Source organism: Narcine bancroftii, chromosome 12 (assembly GCF_036971445.1).
Source record: "Narcine bancroftii isolate sNarBan1 chromosome 12, sNarBan1.hap1, whole genome shotgun sequence".
Taxonomy (NCBI): Eukaryota; Metazoa; Chordata; class Chondrichthyes; order Torpediniformes; family Narcinidae; genus Narcine; species Narcine bancroftii.
Genome location: NC_091480.1, coordinates 28,104,093 through 28,116,955, shown reverse-complemented (window position 1 = coordinate 28,116,955; position 12,863 = coordinate 28,104,093). Strand labels below are relative to the sequence as shown.

General features: G+C 39.1%; 1 protein-coding gene across 5 annotated transcripts in view; it reads right to left on the bottom strand.

Moving 5' to 3' along the window:
• Positions 1 to 1,157: 1,157 nt before the first annotated feature.
• fbxl18 (F-box and leucine-rich repeat protein 18) overlaps positions 1,158 to 12,863 on the bottom strand; it is a 57,674-nt gene continuing 45,968 nt past the window's right edge. For 2 of the 5 annotated variants that reach the window (XM_069906675.1, XM_069906674.1), the window contains exon 4: positions 4,778 to 11,918. In XM_069906675.1, the coding sequence (XP_069762776.1) occupies positions 11,762 to 11,918 (157 nt within the window). In that variant the 3' untranslated portion in view covers positions 4,778 to 11,761. Of the gene's footprint in view, positions 1,243 to 4,777; positions 11,919 to 12,863 lie in introns of those variants that run through there. The other 3 variants (XR_011347503.1, XR_011347501.1, XR_011347502.1) reach the window with 3 other exon arrangements.

Below are 12,863 nucleotides of genomic sequence, written 5' to 3'. Positions count from 1 at the left end.
CTACTGTCTGGGCCTTAAAGGGTTGTGTCCCTAGCCAGGTCGGATCATTCCGGACTGGTCGGCCACTTGTGAAGAGCTCCTGTCTTTTGCTAATAAAAGCCTTGGTTTGGATGAACAAGTCTTTGGTTCTTTCGACAAGCTCTACAATCATGCATTCCAGATAATGTCTTCTTCCCCCAATGCTTTTGTCGATTATTGTAAACTCATGTTTTCTAGTTAGCAGTGATCTAACAGTGAAAATAGTTTTTCCTCATTTATCTCATCAAAACTCCTCAAACATTGAACAAATGAGTTTGTTCATTTCTATTTTTGGGATGGAAGGGTATCAGGAGGTAACTCCCAAAATCTAAAGCAGGGCATTTTGCACAAAGCACAAGAAATATTTACTCTGAAGTTTTGGGAACAGGCCTGGTTTTAATTATAAAAATAGAATCCCTCACACGTGTGAATTGGAAGGGAAGAGTCAGCAAATAATTTGATTATGGGCAGATGTTTGATCACAGTGAGATTTCAGACTTCCAATGTACAGAAAGACAAGTTAGGAGTATTTTTAAACAAAAAGATCCACATATAAATCATAAATCATGTGGTTAATATTTTCACAGCAACAAAAAGATACAACTCTTGTTTGTCCTGTCTGAATGTGACCTTGTTCGGATAAATGGCTGAGAGGTCATTGAAAGAATATTTTTTCCCCATTGTGTGAAAAAGAGTCAAGGGTTCTCAGTGCGCCTGCAGGGCAGGCTGTGGAGGCATCCTGGATTCAAAAACCCTCTGCCTACATTTCGGGCTACAGGCTAGAACATCTTGAAAGATTTCTGAACTCAAAAGACTAATTGTCAGCACCATTTAATATCTGGAGGATGAGCATTGCCAAATCACAAGCATCAGGTGACCTTGCTGAAGCAGAGTTGACTGAGATGAGGAACTTTAGGAAGGGAACGAACATTGAGATTACCTGTGGGGCTGCGTGAAGACAAAAATTTGCAGGAAACCTCCTGAGGCTTGGAGACGTCTGGAGATTGCCTACCTGAGTTTGGTTACTGACGTTTTGGGCCCGAGGCCTTTCTCAAGGTACAATGTGTAAAGATAATTAATTAGTGTACATTTGTTACCTCTATAGTCTATGCTGAAACAATAGATAAAGGAATTAATACCTTGGTTTGTATGATGTTGTTTACAATAAATCATAGGACATTTCAGCCCCAGCTGAGATTATGTTAAGGAAATGCATCTTTTTTCCTGAGGAAAAAAAAACAATAGAGCATTCAATGATGCTAAACAGGAGCTCTGAAAACCTTTGTCCATGTGCCAAATCTGAGAATAAGCCAAACAAGTGACCCACGTTCCAGCCTTTTTCCAATTGCCCTGCAAATTTCTCCATCTCAATTATTTATCCAATTCATTTTTAAAATGTATTCCTTGCCATTATTCTTTCAGGTAATGAATTCCAGATCATAACTATGTTAATTTTCTTTCTCATTCCCACATCTGCTTCTCTTGGCAAGATCAATTTAAATCTTATGTTATGTGGTCACCAATTGCTCGGCCAATGGAAACACGTTCTACTTCATGGTTTTTATACTAAAGGATAAGGGAAATAAATCATTTGAAGTAAAAGTCCAAAGATGCTGAGGTTTTTCATATAATGGAATACTGAGAATGGGGTTTGTTGAACCATTTCAAGGTCTTAAGTTGAACCCTGAGAAATGACTCACCTGGCCCCTGAGGAGATAGTAATGGGACATAGACAGCAGCTTTGGCAAGAGAGGATGAATCATTTAACCATTTCACATAAAGGTGTAGGTTTGGTATGGATCGTCTCGAAAAGTGGAAGAGACAGACAGAATCAGAAATCAGGATATGTTGCATATATTACATGAGAAATGTTAGTGAGCCAAATGGAAAGTGAACTTTTGTGGGTTTGAACTGTGAGGTCTGTTACATGGCCCTAAATTACCTCCCTCTTTAGCTCTTTGCATTCCTAAGTAGTTTGTCTATATAATTTAGGTTGTGAGACAGCATAATGATTTTCAAACCTGCTAAAGCAAGACAAAAATTCTGCTAAGTGTAGCAAGATGTGCACTTTTAGACTTAACCATGTGTGCTTTTTATTCGCAAGTGATTCATCTGCTCCAGCAAAAATATCTCTTCAGTTTTGTAACAGTATTAGGCTACGACTGGTAAACAGCTGAGGTGTGCCTTGTGGGATGTAAAGGTCTCTACTTAAACAGAAGCTGCCTTGAAACTTGATTTCCAATTACAGTAATCAAATTAGAAAGACAGCAGAACCAAACAACATGGTCATCACATGAAATGTAACTAGATAACCAATTTCCATATGGGAAAATATCTTTAACCAAATGATTTATCTTTCTGTTTCACTTAAATGGACAAATATGAAAATATATGCGCTAATTTCAGCAGAGATGAACTCTACCGAGAAGCTGCTGCCCTAAAGTAAAAGTAATAATGTACAAAATATATTTATTGTACCGTCAAAGACATTTCAAATTCCAAGAATTCACAGATAAATGGCTAAACCAGTTTAAAACAAACAATGTTTAATATAAAAAGCATCTTAAAAAATATATAATATGGAAAGGGAATTGTAATCGTGACAATTAAGTTTTCCAGTATTTTAGAAGTGAGACCTCTATTAAATAGGTAATAGAATTGAGAAAAAATAAGGGCTATGCAGCAGGGAAATTCTAGGCAGTTGTTAAGAGCCAGTTACTAGGTTGGCAAAACACAGTGGGCCAAAAGGCCTGTACTATGCTGTAGATTTTTATGTTCTAATTATTATAAATGGTGCATTGTAATCAATCAAGGAAGAGGGATCAAAATAGACCCTTTGCCATTCAGTCTTTATGGCATAAGTTGATCTCAAGGACAGATACCAGTGGTTTCAACGGGAGGAATTGCTATAACTTAGATAGGATTGACAATTAAATCTGATTGCAATTTCAAGAATGATTAAAACAACAGAGAAGGTCGCATGTGAATTACCAGCTCATTTATTTAATACCTTGAAATCTGGGCTGGTTCCAACAAGTTTCTGGAAGCCAAGGAGATTTCATTATTTAAGAGGAGATATCAAACCTCTTGTATCTTTGTGGTTCTTGGGTCAAAGAGATCAGGATGTGTGAAGGAAACTGCAATTATAATCTACATGCGGATTGGGCAAACCTCACTGGCAAGGATATATTAGAAGAATCTGTCATTTATATCAGGGACTGCTTCAAAATGTTACAAGATCTAGGTGGACCAAAATCACAAGCAAAGAGGAAGTATTAAAAAGATAACTTCTAGTTAAAGATCACTGAGGAGTTACTGATAATATGATAGAATTTTAGATGAAGGTGGAATTGTCCAAGATGGACTGGGAAAAATCACAACAGATAGGCCAGCAGAAGAACAGTGACAGAAATTCAACCAGCAGGCCAATAACATTTTGAAGGAATTTATTTCAATTAGAATGAGAGATTCCATGAGAAAGAGGCCCTATCCATGGTTAACAATGAAGGTCAAGGACATTATTAAATCAGGAAGTAGAAGTGGCAAGCCTGATGGAAGGTTTTAGGAATCAGACATAAAAAGCTCAATTAAAACAATGAATTTGAGAGAAAATAAACAGTTACAATGGATCAATATAAGGAAGAAAGCATCTAAGTTCTCTAGAGAAAGAGGCCTCTGAATTGACACAGAAAACAAAGTTAGATACGTTCAATCTTTTTTTATACATCAGACTTCACCACGAAGAACATTACATCTCAAATAACAGATGAGCTCATTTCTAATGGCAGGAAAGAACTTCCAGAAATCCCAATACAAGGGATAACATATTAGAAAATTTCATGGAGATATACACTCAAGGACAAGAGTGGTAGACAATGGAATTTAATGAGTGTTGAAAAATATTAACCAGTTTGGAAAAGCTAATGTGACTCGTTTATCAAAAAGACTCACAATTATCAAAGTGGAAATAATAATTTACATCAGCTGAATATAATCAAAGGTAGTCAACAGTGTTAGAAAAGGTAAATTATGTTTGATGGCATGGTTGGGAGGCACAGTTAGCTTAGCAGTTAGGGCAACGCAGTTACAGCGCTAGCAATGGGGGTTCGAATCCGGCACTGTCTGTAAGGAGTTTGTACGTTCTCCCTGTGTCTGCGTGGGCTTCCTCCATTTGCTCTGGTTTCCTCCCACCTTTCAAAATGTACCGGGGATTGGGTGTAATTGGGCATCATGGGCTCGTGGATCAAAAGGGCCTATTGCCCTGCTGTGTCTAAATTAAAATTCAATTTGACTATTTCTTCAACTTCTTTGAAGATGTGACAAAATTTATAGAGGACCCTGTAGATGTAGTACATTAAGATTTACAAAAGGCATTCAACAAGGGCGACCCAATACACAAAACGGCTGGCAAGGGCAGTGACTGCGCCGATCCTGCGGGGGCCAATGGCTTTCGTCACAGGTGACCACCTGCAGGGCAAGAAACAACGAGCAACAGCGGGAACATTGACCAATCCGAGGCCAGCGCTATTGTGATGTAATTCCTGTCGTCAGCAGCGGGGAGAGAATACAAGCAGAGCTCCCAGTGCAATAAATCAGTCTTCGACTTCTTGTTTGCATGTCTTCTTTCCACACTTTGCAGTAGTGCGCACACTACAAACCCAATATATTGTAAGTGTATTAGCATGGATTGAAAACTGGCTCCCACATGAAAAACAAAGAGTTGGAATAAATGTGTAATTTTCAGACAAGAGGCATGGAATTAGTGGAGTACCACAGGGACTGGCTCTTGTCCCTCAATTATTTATTATTCACATCAATGACCTTGTAAGAAGGAATGAAATGCAAGGTTTCAAACTTTGCTAATGGATACAAAAATAACTGCAAGTGCTTCCTGTAATGAGGACATCGAGACCGGTTGAAGTTCCCTTTATTGCAAAGGGGTTGGAGTTTAAGAATTTGGCAATATTGTTGTCGTTGTACTGAGTGTTGATAGGAATGCTGTGTAATTTTGGTCCCCTTAGAGCAGTGGCTCTTAACTTTTTGCTTTCCACTCAAATCCCACTTTAAATATCCCCTATGCCATAGGTGCTCTGTGAATAGTAAGGGATTGCTTAAGGTGGTATGTGGGTCGAAAGAAAAAGGTTGAAAACCACTGTTTTAATCGTACCTCATTGACTCGTTATGTGCACGGTTTCATTAACTCCAAAGGAAATGGGCCAATGACAATTTCTCTCAAGCAAAATATTTCAGTAACAATTTGGTCGAGAGCAGTGATTCTCAACCTTCCCTTCGCACTCACGTACCACCTTAAGTAATCTCTTACTAGGCCATAGGGATATATTAAAGTGGTAGGTGAGTGAGAACCACTGCAAAGGATTCACAGGGCTAGTTTCTAAGACAAAAGGATGATCCTGTCCAGAAAGGCAAGACAGTTTGGGGCTGCACACCTTGAAGTTTAGAAGAGGGGTGGCCTTATACAAACATATGCAATCCTACAAGGACTTGACAAGCTAGATGCTGGAATGTGGGCGAGTTACAAACATAGAGATAGAGTTACAAAATAAAACATTCATTTAAAACCTAGATCCATAGAAAAAGAATAAATCAGTGGAATCCTCTGCCCCAGGTTGATAGAGGAATCCAGATCATTAGATATAATTATGAACTGGCTTACAAGTTTTTAGGCCAGCGTAGTTCAGCCATAATCATTTGAACGGCAGGGCAGGCTTGAAGTCGAAGATGACCTACATCTGGTCCTATTTACTTGTGTAACATGCAGCAATTCACGATGGGAATTTTGTGGAAGAAAAAATATCACAGAACAGTTAAGTGGTTCAAGCTGATGTAGAAAATTCAGCCACAGGTGTCACAGATAACCTTCCACATAGACACGTTCAGCAAAAACTTCAGGCACGCTTATAGCTGGAGGGGTATCAATTAACATGTTATAGTTTAAAATACAGTACTTAGGGTTAGTTGACATGACAATACCTTCCAAACAAAGTCTGTTTCCTCCAGATTTTCAAAATACTCAGCAATTCACTGGAATTTTAGTTATCAATGCTAATTTGATGTTTAGGATTTCAAAGTGGAATAGGGTTGGCAAAATGGGATTACGCTTGCTGCCTTTGTGCACAGGAGTAGAGGGAAAGATGAGAGAGAGGCTTTTCATGACTGAAAGAAGGAAACACCTCTACAAACTGAGAGGGGATAGAACTCTTTAAATTCTCTTCAGCATAGGAATTCTTGAGTTTTCCTTATGGCTACCATCCTTTCACTTCTTCCACATTTGCATAGTTAAGTATTCTCTCAACAAACAAGAAGTTTGCAGATGCCCCAAAACAAACAATACACAAGTTGCTGGAGGGTCTCAACAAAACAGGCAGCATCCATGGAGAGAAATTGACTGTTGGCATTTTGGGATGTAAAATAAAATAAATAAATAAATAGATCGGCCAGTTGCTCAAATATAGATCATTTTTTATAGTTTCACCAGATTGGATACAAGGAGATAATTTGCTTACAATTATGACTGAATATTGACAAAATAGAAGGAAATAAAGTGCATGCTTCCAGATCTCATTCGGAACCTGCACTGAAAAGTTTACTTGAGGGACCCAATATTAAACAAATGATAAAGTTCAAAGCAGACATGGATGTAACATAAATGCTACCATTGACACAGGCAAGCCATGGGCCAAATGGATTCTTCTTATAATGTAATTTATACTATAAATCAAAAAAATGATCCAATCATAAAACAGCCTGCAAAATAAACAATTTTGATTAAAAATAAATGGGGAGGCACAATTAGTGCAACACTGTTACAGCGCCAGTGATCAAAGTTCAAATTTGGCGCTGTCTCCAAGGAATTTATACATTGTCTCCGGGCCTGCATGGGTGCTTCAGTTTCCTCCCATAGTTCAAAACATACCAGGGATTGTAGCTCAATTGGGTGTGATTAGACAAGCACTGGTTATGTCCAAGGTGATGGTGTTAAAACTAAAGACATTTAATGGCTCAGCAGCTCAACCAACAGGAGCTTTGCAGTACTACGACAGGTTAAAATTACCCTTCCCAAAAATACTTTGTTTACAATTGTAGATGTCAGAAATTGTGGTAATTACCTGGATGCCAATGTGCATTTCTGGACTTTCCCCATCTCTTCCCCTATTCTGGAGTAAGGAAACTAGTCTTAATTGCAGATACATAAGACTATAAGATATAGGAGCCGAATTAGCCCATTTGGCCCATCGAGTCTACTGTGCCATTCCATCATGAGTTTATCTACTCATCCACTCAGCCACACTCCCTGCCTTCACCCCTTTCCATTGATACCCTGACTATTCAGATACCTATCAATTTCTGCCTTAAATACACCCAATGGTTTGGCTTCCACAGCTGTCTATGCTAGTAAATTCCAGAGGTACTCTCTGGCTAAAGAAATTCCTCCACATGTCTATTTTAAATAGGTGCCTTTCAATGCTGAAGCTGTTCCCTTTTGATCTAGACTCCCCTACAATATTGCCATATGTACTCTGTCCAGGCCTTACAATATTTGAAATGCTTCTACGAGGCTCCACCCACCCCTCATTCTTCTGAGCTCCAAGAACAGTCCTAGAGCTGTCAAATGTTTTTCATATGCTCATCCCTTTGTTCCAGGAATAATTCTTCTGAACCCTATCCAATACCAGCACATGCTTTCTAAAATAAGGTGCCCAAAACTGTATCCCATACATCAAGTGAGGCCTCGCCAGTGCCTTATAAAGCCTCAACATTACATGTCTGCTCTTTTATCCCATTCCCCAAGATATGAATGCCAACATTGCATTCGTCTTCTTCACCGTTGACTCAGTCTGGAGTTTAACCTTTAGGGTATCCTGCACAAGGATTCTCAAGTCCCTTTGCACTCCTGAATTTTTAAACTTTCTCCCATCCAAATAATACTTTGCACTTTTATTATTTCTACCCACGTGTATGACCACACACTTTCCAACATTGCATCTCATTTGCCACTTCTTTGTTCATTCTCCTAATCCAAGTTTCTTTGCAGCCTCTGTTTCCTCAGCACTACTTTCCCCTCCAACTATCATTGTATCATCTATAAACTAAAAAGTTTCCTTTCTGGTGCATCCCTCCCCTTTTAAATAATGGAGTAACCTTTGCAATTTTCCAGTCCATGCCAAAATCTATTAATTCTTGGAAGATCATTACCAATGACTCCACAATCTCTATAGCTTCTCCTTTCAGAACTATTGGGTGCATTCCATCTGGTCCAGGAGACTTATCTACCATTAGTCCATTCTACTTTTCAAGCACCTTCTCTCTGCTGATCGTGACTGCACTCATCTCTTTTCTCTGACAAACTTTTAATGTCATCCATGGTGAAGACTGATGAAAAATACTCAGTTTCTTTGCAATTTTCTTGTCTCTCATTACAGTTTCTCCAGCATCATTTTCTATTGATCCTATATCTACTCTCACCTTTTTTACTTTTAATATACTTTTTTTTTAAAAAAAAAAGCTTTTGGTATCTTTTTTGGTATTACTTGCTAGCTTCCTTTCAACATTAATCTTTTACTTCCTAATGACCTACTTAGTTGCCTTTAAAAAACGTCCTTATTTTTTGCTTCCTTGTGTGACCTTTTACTTTGGCTTTCACTTTTCATTTCGGCCAGCTGTACCTATTTTTTTTCCCATTCAAATATTTCTTCTTTTTGAATATACTTGTCCTGCACCCAATTTCTCACAGAAACTCCAGTCATTTGGTGCTCTACCATCCTCCCTGATGGTGTACCTTTCTGATCAACTTCCGCTGGTTCTCTCATATCTTTGTAGTCCCTTTTATTCCACCAGTATACTGACATCACTGATTTTAATTTCTCCCTCTCAAACTGCACAATGAATTCTATCACTGCCTCCAAAGGGTTCCCTTGCCTTCAGCTCCCTTATCAACTCTTGTTCATTACACAAGACCCAATCCTGAGTTGCCATTTCCCTGGTTGGTTCAGTCACAGGTTGCTTTAAGAAGGCATTTGATTAATTTCTTCTCTTGGGATCCAGCACCAACCTGTTTTCCCCCCAATCTACCTGCATATTGAAATTCCCCAATACAATTGTAACATTGCACTTTATACATGCCTACTTTATCTCCCTCTAGTTTGCACGTCAGATCCTGGCTACTGTTTGGAGGCCTGTAAACAACTCCCATCTGGGTATTTTTACCCCTACAGTTTTTTTTTTAAAAAAACAGGCATTCTACATCTTCTGATCCAATATTTCCTCTCCCCAAAGATGCAATTCAATTTTTTAACCAGGAGAACCATCCCTCTGCCTACCTTCCTGTCCTTCCAATACATTGTGTATCCACAGATATTTAATTTCCAGCTGTGGTCTTTTTTCAGCCTCAACTCAATGATAGCCCAGCTGGGCTATGAGATCATCAACCTTATTTCTTATACTGCAGGCATTTAAATAAGAGACCTTCAGCGCTGTATTCATCACCCTTTTCAATTTTGTTTCCAAAGTACACCAATTTCAATCCTTAATCTTACACTTGCATTTTTGCCCATGTCACCCTATCCTTCTTCACAATCTTGCTGAATAGGGCATCTACTTGAGTACCTTCTGCCCTATCATTCTGATTCCCATCCCCTGCTAAACAGCTTTACACCACCCCCAACTGCTCTACCAAACCTGCCTACCAGGATATTAGTCCCCAACATGTTCAGGTGCAACCTCTGCCTCCTTCACCAACTTTTCAGCTGTGCCATTTCTATTCCTGCACTCAATGGCCTGTGGCACAGGCAGCAATCCAGAGATTGCCACCCTTGATATCCTCCTTTCTAGCTTCCTCCCTAACTCTTTATATTCCATCTTCAGGATCTCATCCCTTTTTCTACCCATGTAATTGGCACCAACATGGACCATGACATCTGGCTCCTCACCCTCCCGCTTGAGAGTACTGTGGACTTGATCTGAAATCAAGGAGTCTCCATCTTATTCACAGAACCTCCTGTCTGTTACCCCCCCCCCACACTATCAAATTGCCATTCACTATACTTGCCCTCTTCTTCCCTTCTGAGCCAAAGGGCCAGAGACCTGATCACTACAACTTGTCCCCCAACAACGGTATCCAAAACAATATACTTATTGTTGAGGGAAGCAGCCACAGGGATGCTCTGTGCCGACTGCCTATTTCCCTGCCCTCTCCAAGCAGTCACCCTTGCTTCTCGGGTGATACTGCCTTCTTATAGCTTCTATGACCCCACCACCTCCCAAGTGATCATCCAGTTCCCTGAAAGGAGCTAGACCTGGATGCCCTTCTGCAGATATAGTCATCATCATGGACACTTGTTCTGCCCCAGATATCTCTCATGTGCATTTGCTGCATACCACTGCTGCCTTCTCCACTACCACTTGGGATTACTCTGAAAGATCTTACCTGGAAACTGGTTGGTCTAAACGGCTTGGGGTTTTCATCTTAGCTAGCACAAGAGCACCAAAATTTATTTCTTTATTGGTCAAGTCGTTCCACACCTGTACATCATACAAAGAAATATAGTCACACTTTTTAGCAGAGGGACAGATTTTTGACTTTGGACAGGTTCTTGGAGCAGAAGATGAATAGCCAAATAAACAATTTAGCAAGCAAGCCTAGCTAAAAACAAGTCAATAAAATGCTAATTCGGCTAAAAGGGAAAAAAAATTGAAATAAAATGAACCAGTTCGGCACAAGCATTCAGAAATAAATTGTATTTAGCACAGGAAACTAAGAAATATGCAACACTAGTAGACACTGAAGGAGAATGGAATAAATTAAATACTCAGTAGTTCAGTAAAAGCAGGTGGAAGATGTTCAGTTATGATCATGTGAATATAATACTGGCATGAACCAGTTGGGACAAATGGATTCATGGATTCTTTCTGGTGTTCGAAATTAACAGTAACCTCCACAAATGTATAAATAGCACTAATGAGGGATCATTACTTAAAATCCCTTTTTAAAAAAAATATATATAGTATAAAGATTGCCAAACAGATAGTGATATACTTAGTAAGGAGAGTACAGATGTCAAGAAAGTTCAAAACACTCATCCGAGCACATTTGAAGTGTATTTAATTTGACTATTTAATCACACAAAAGAAAGCACACACATACATAAACATTGAAGTGTGCAAAGAACTAGAATGATTCTCATTGAAAGAATCTGAGCTGAAGAATTGCTGAAGTTCATGCACAGTCCAGAAAAGCAGCAGTTAATGAGAGTACAGGGAAAAACTTGGTTGCATCCAGATTTTACGAAGATCAGCCAAGAAAAGTAGAACCAAAGCCTACAATTTACTGAAACAATACTCTTAAAACAGAATGGAACACTACTCTGGGAGAGTTACTGCACAACAGGTTGACAGCTGATGGATTATTACTTGTCCTTGGCTTTGAGTCCTAATCTTATTATGATGACTACAGCAGGCACAACATAAAACTTGTGACACAAAATCCATCACTTCTGGCGCTGACCCAAATTTTGTGAAGTTTCACAGGAAAACAGCAATGAAAAAAAAATACAAAACACTTATGCAGCTTTCCAAACTTTTGCCACTTTTACAGTTTTCACAATAAACAGAGCTTTTATTTTAAATGACAGCATCAACAACAGGCAGAGTAGATTCAAGAAGATGATCACACGCAGGAGTACACAACACCACAGCAATCAGATCTTTTTCCTCCTTGGTGATCTTATCACCACCAGAGGTGTAGAGGGTCCTCAGCAACACGACTTTTAAAAAGTGTTATTTCATCCAAGTGCATCATTGGAACATCCCGGATGACATCAGCAAGTCCTTCGTGTAGCAATGGGAATATCGCCACATTTAACGCAGGCCGTTCAGTTTGAAATCTGGAGGGAAATACAAGGTAACATGTTAGAAATGACAAGTTAATCCTTACTTCCCCTAAATAATCCATGACAATGTTAAAGTTGGAGTAGAACCTATAAAACTAGGACAAAGCATCAAGGGAGTTTTCAACGTTCTGCAGGATTTCTGAGGGAAATTTGGGGAGGACAATATACTCTAACTGGTCTTTCCTCACAATTACATCATTCTGGTGAGTCTCCTTTGTACACTCTCCAGAACTGCACACAATATTCCAACCATGGTCTAACAAATGCTTTTTAATGTTACAAGACCTCCCTGCTTATATATTCCAGATAATGAAGGAAAGCATTCCACATGGAGGGAAACATGAAATTTGCAGAATCTGCGGTCTAGTGCAGTACGTAAAAACGTGCTGGAGAAACTCGGCAGGCCACGCATCCCATTTGCTTTCTTCACCATCGTATGACCCAGTGCTGACACCTTTAAGGATCTTTGGACTTGTATAGCAAAGTCCCTTTGTCCTTCAATGCTTACTCAGGCCCTATTATTCATGGTAATATGTCCTCAACCTTTGGTAACTCTTATGTAACCCCCCCCTCCTACCACTTATCAAGATTAAATTAATTCTTCCATTACCTTGTTCAATTTACCAGTAATCAATATTGTATGTAGCTTATGTTGACATCAGAATTTTTCACATTATCTGCACCTTTACTAATCACACCTTCTACCCTCATTATCAAACTCATGTATATTGCAACCAGCAAGGGCTCTGGAAAAAAACAACCAACTAGTTTACAATAATCAGAATAGAAACCCTCCACCTTCACCCTGTCCTGTTACAAAGCTAATTTTTTTTGGATCCAATTGCCTTATTTTATTAAATGGTTGCATATAAAAACCAGTAGATGTTTGTAATAAAGCACCTCTGAGATTGGCTAGAACACTGATTCATCAACCTCAGA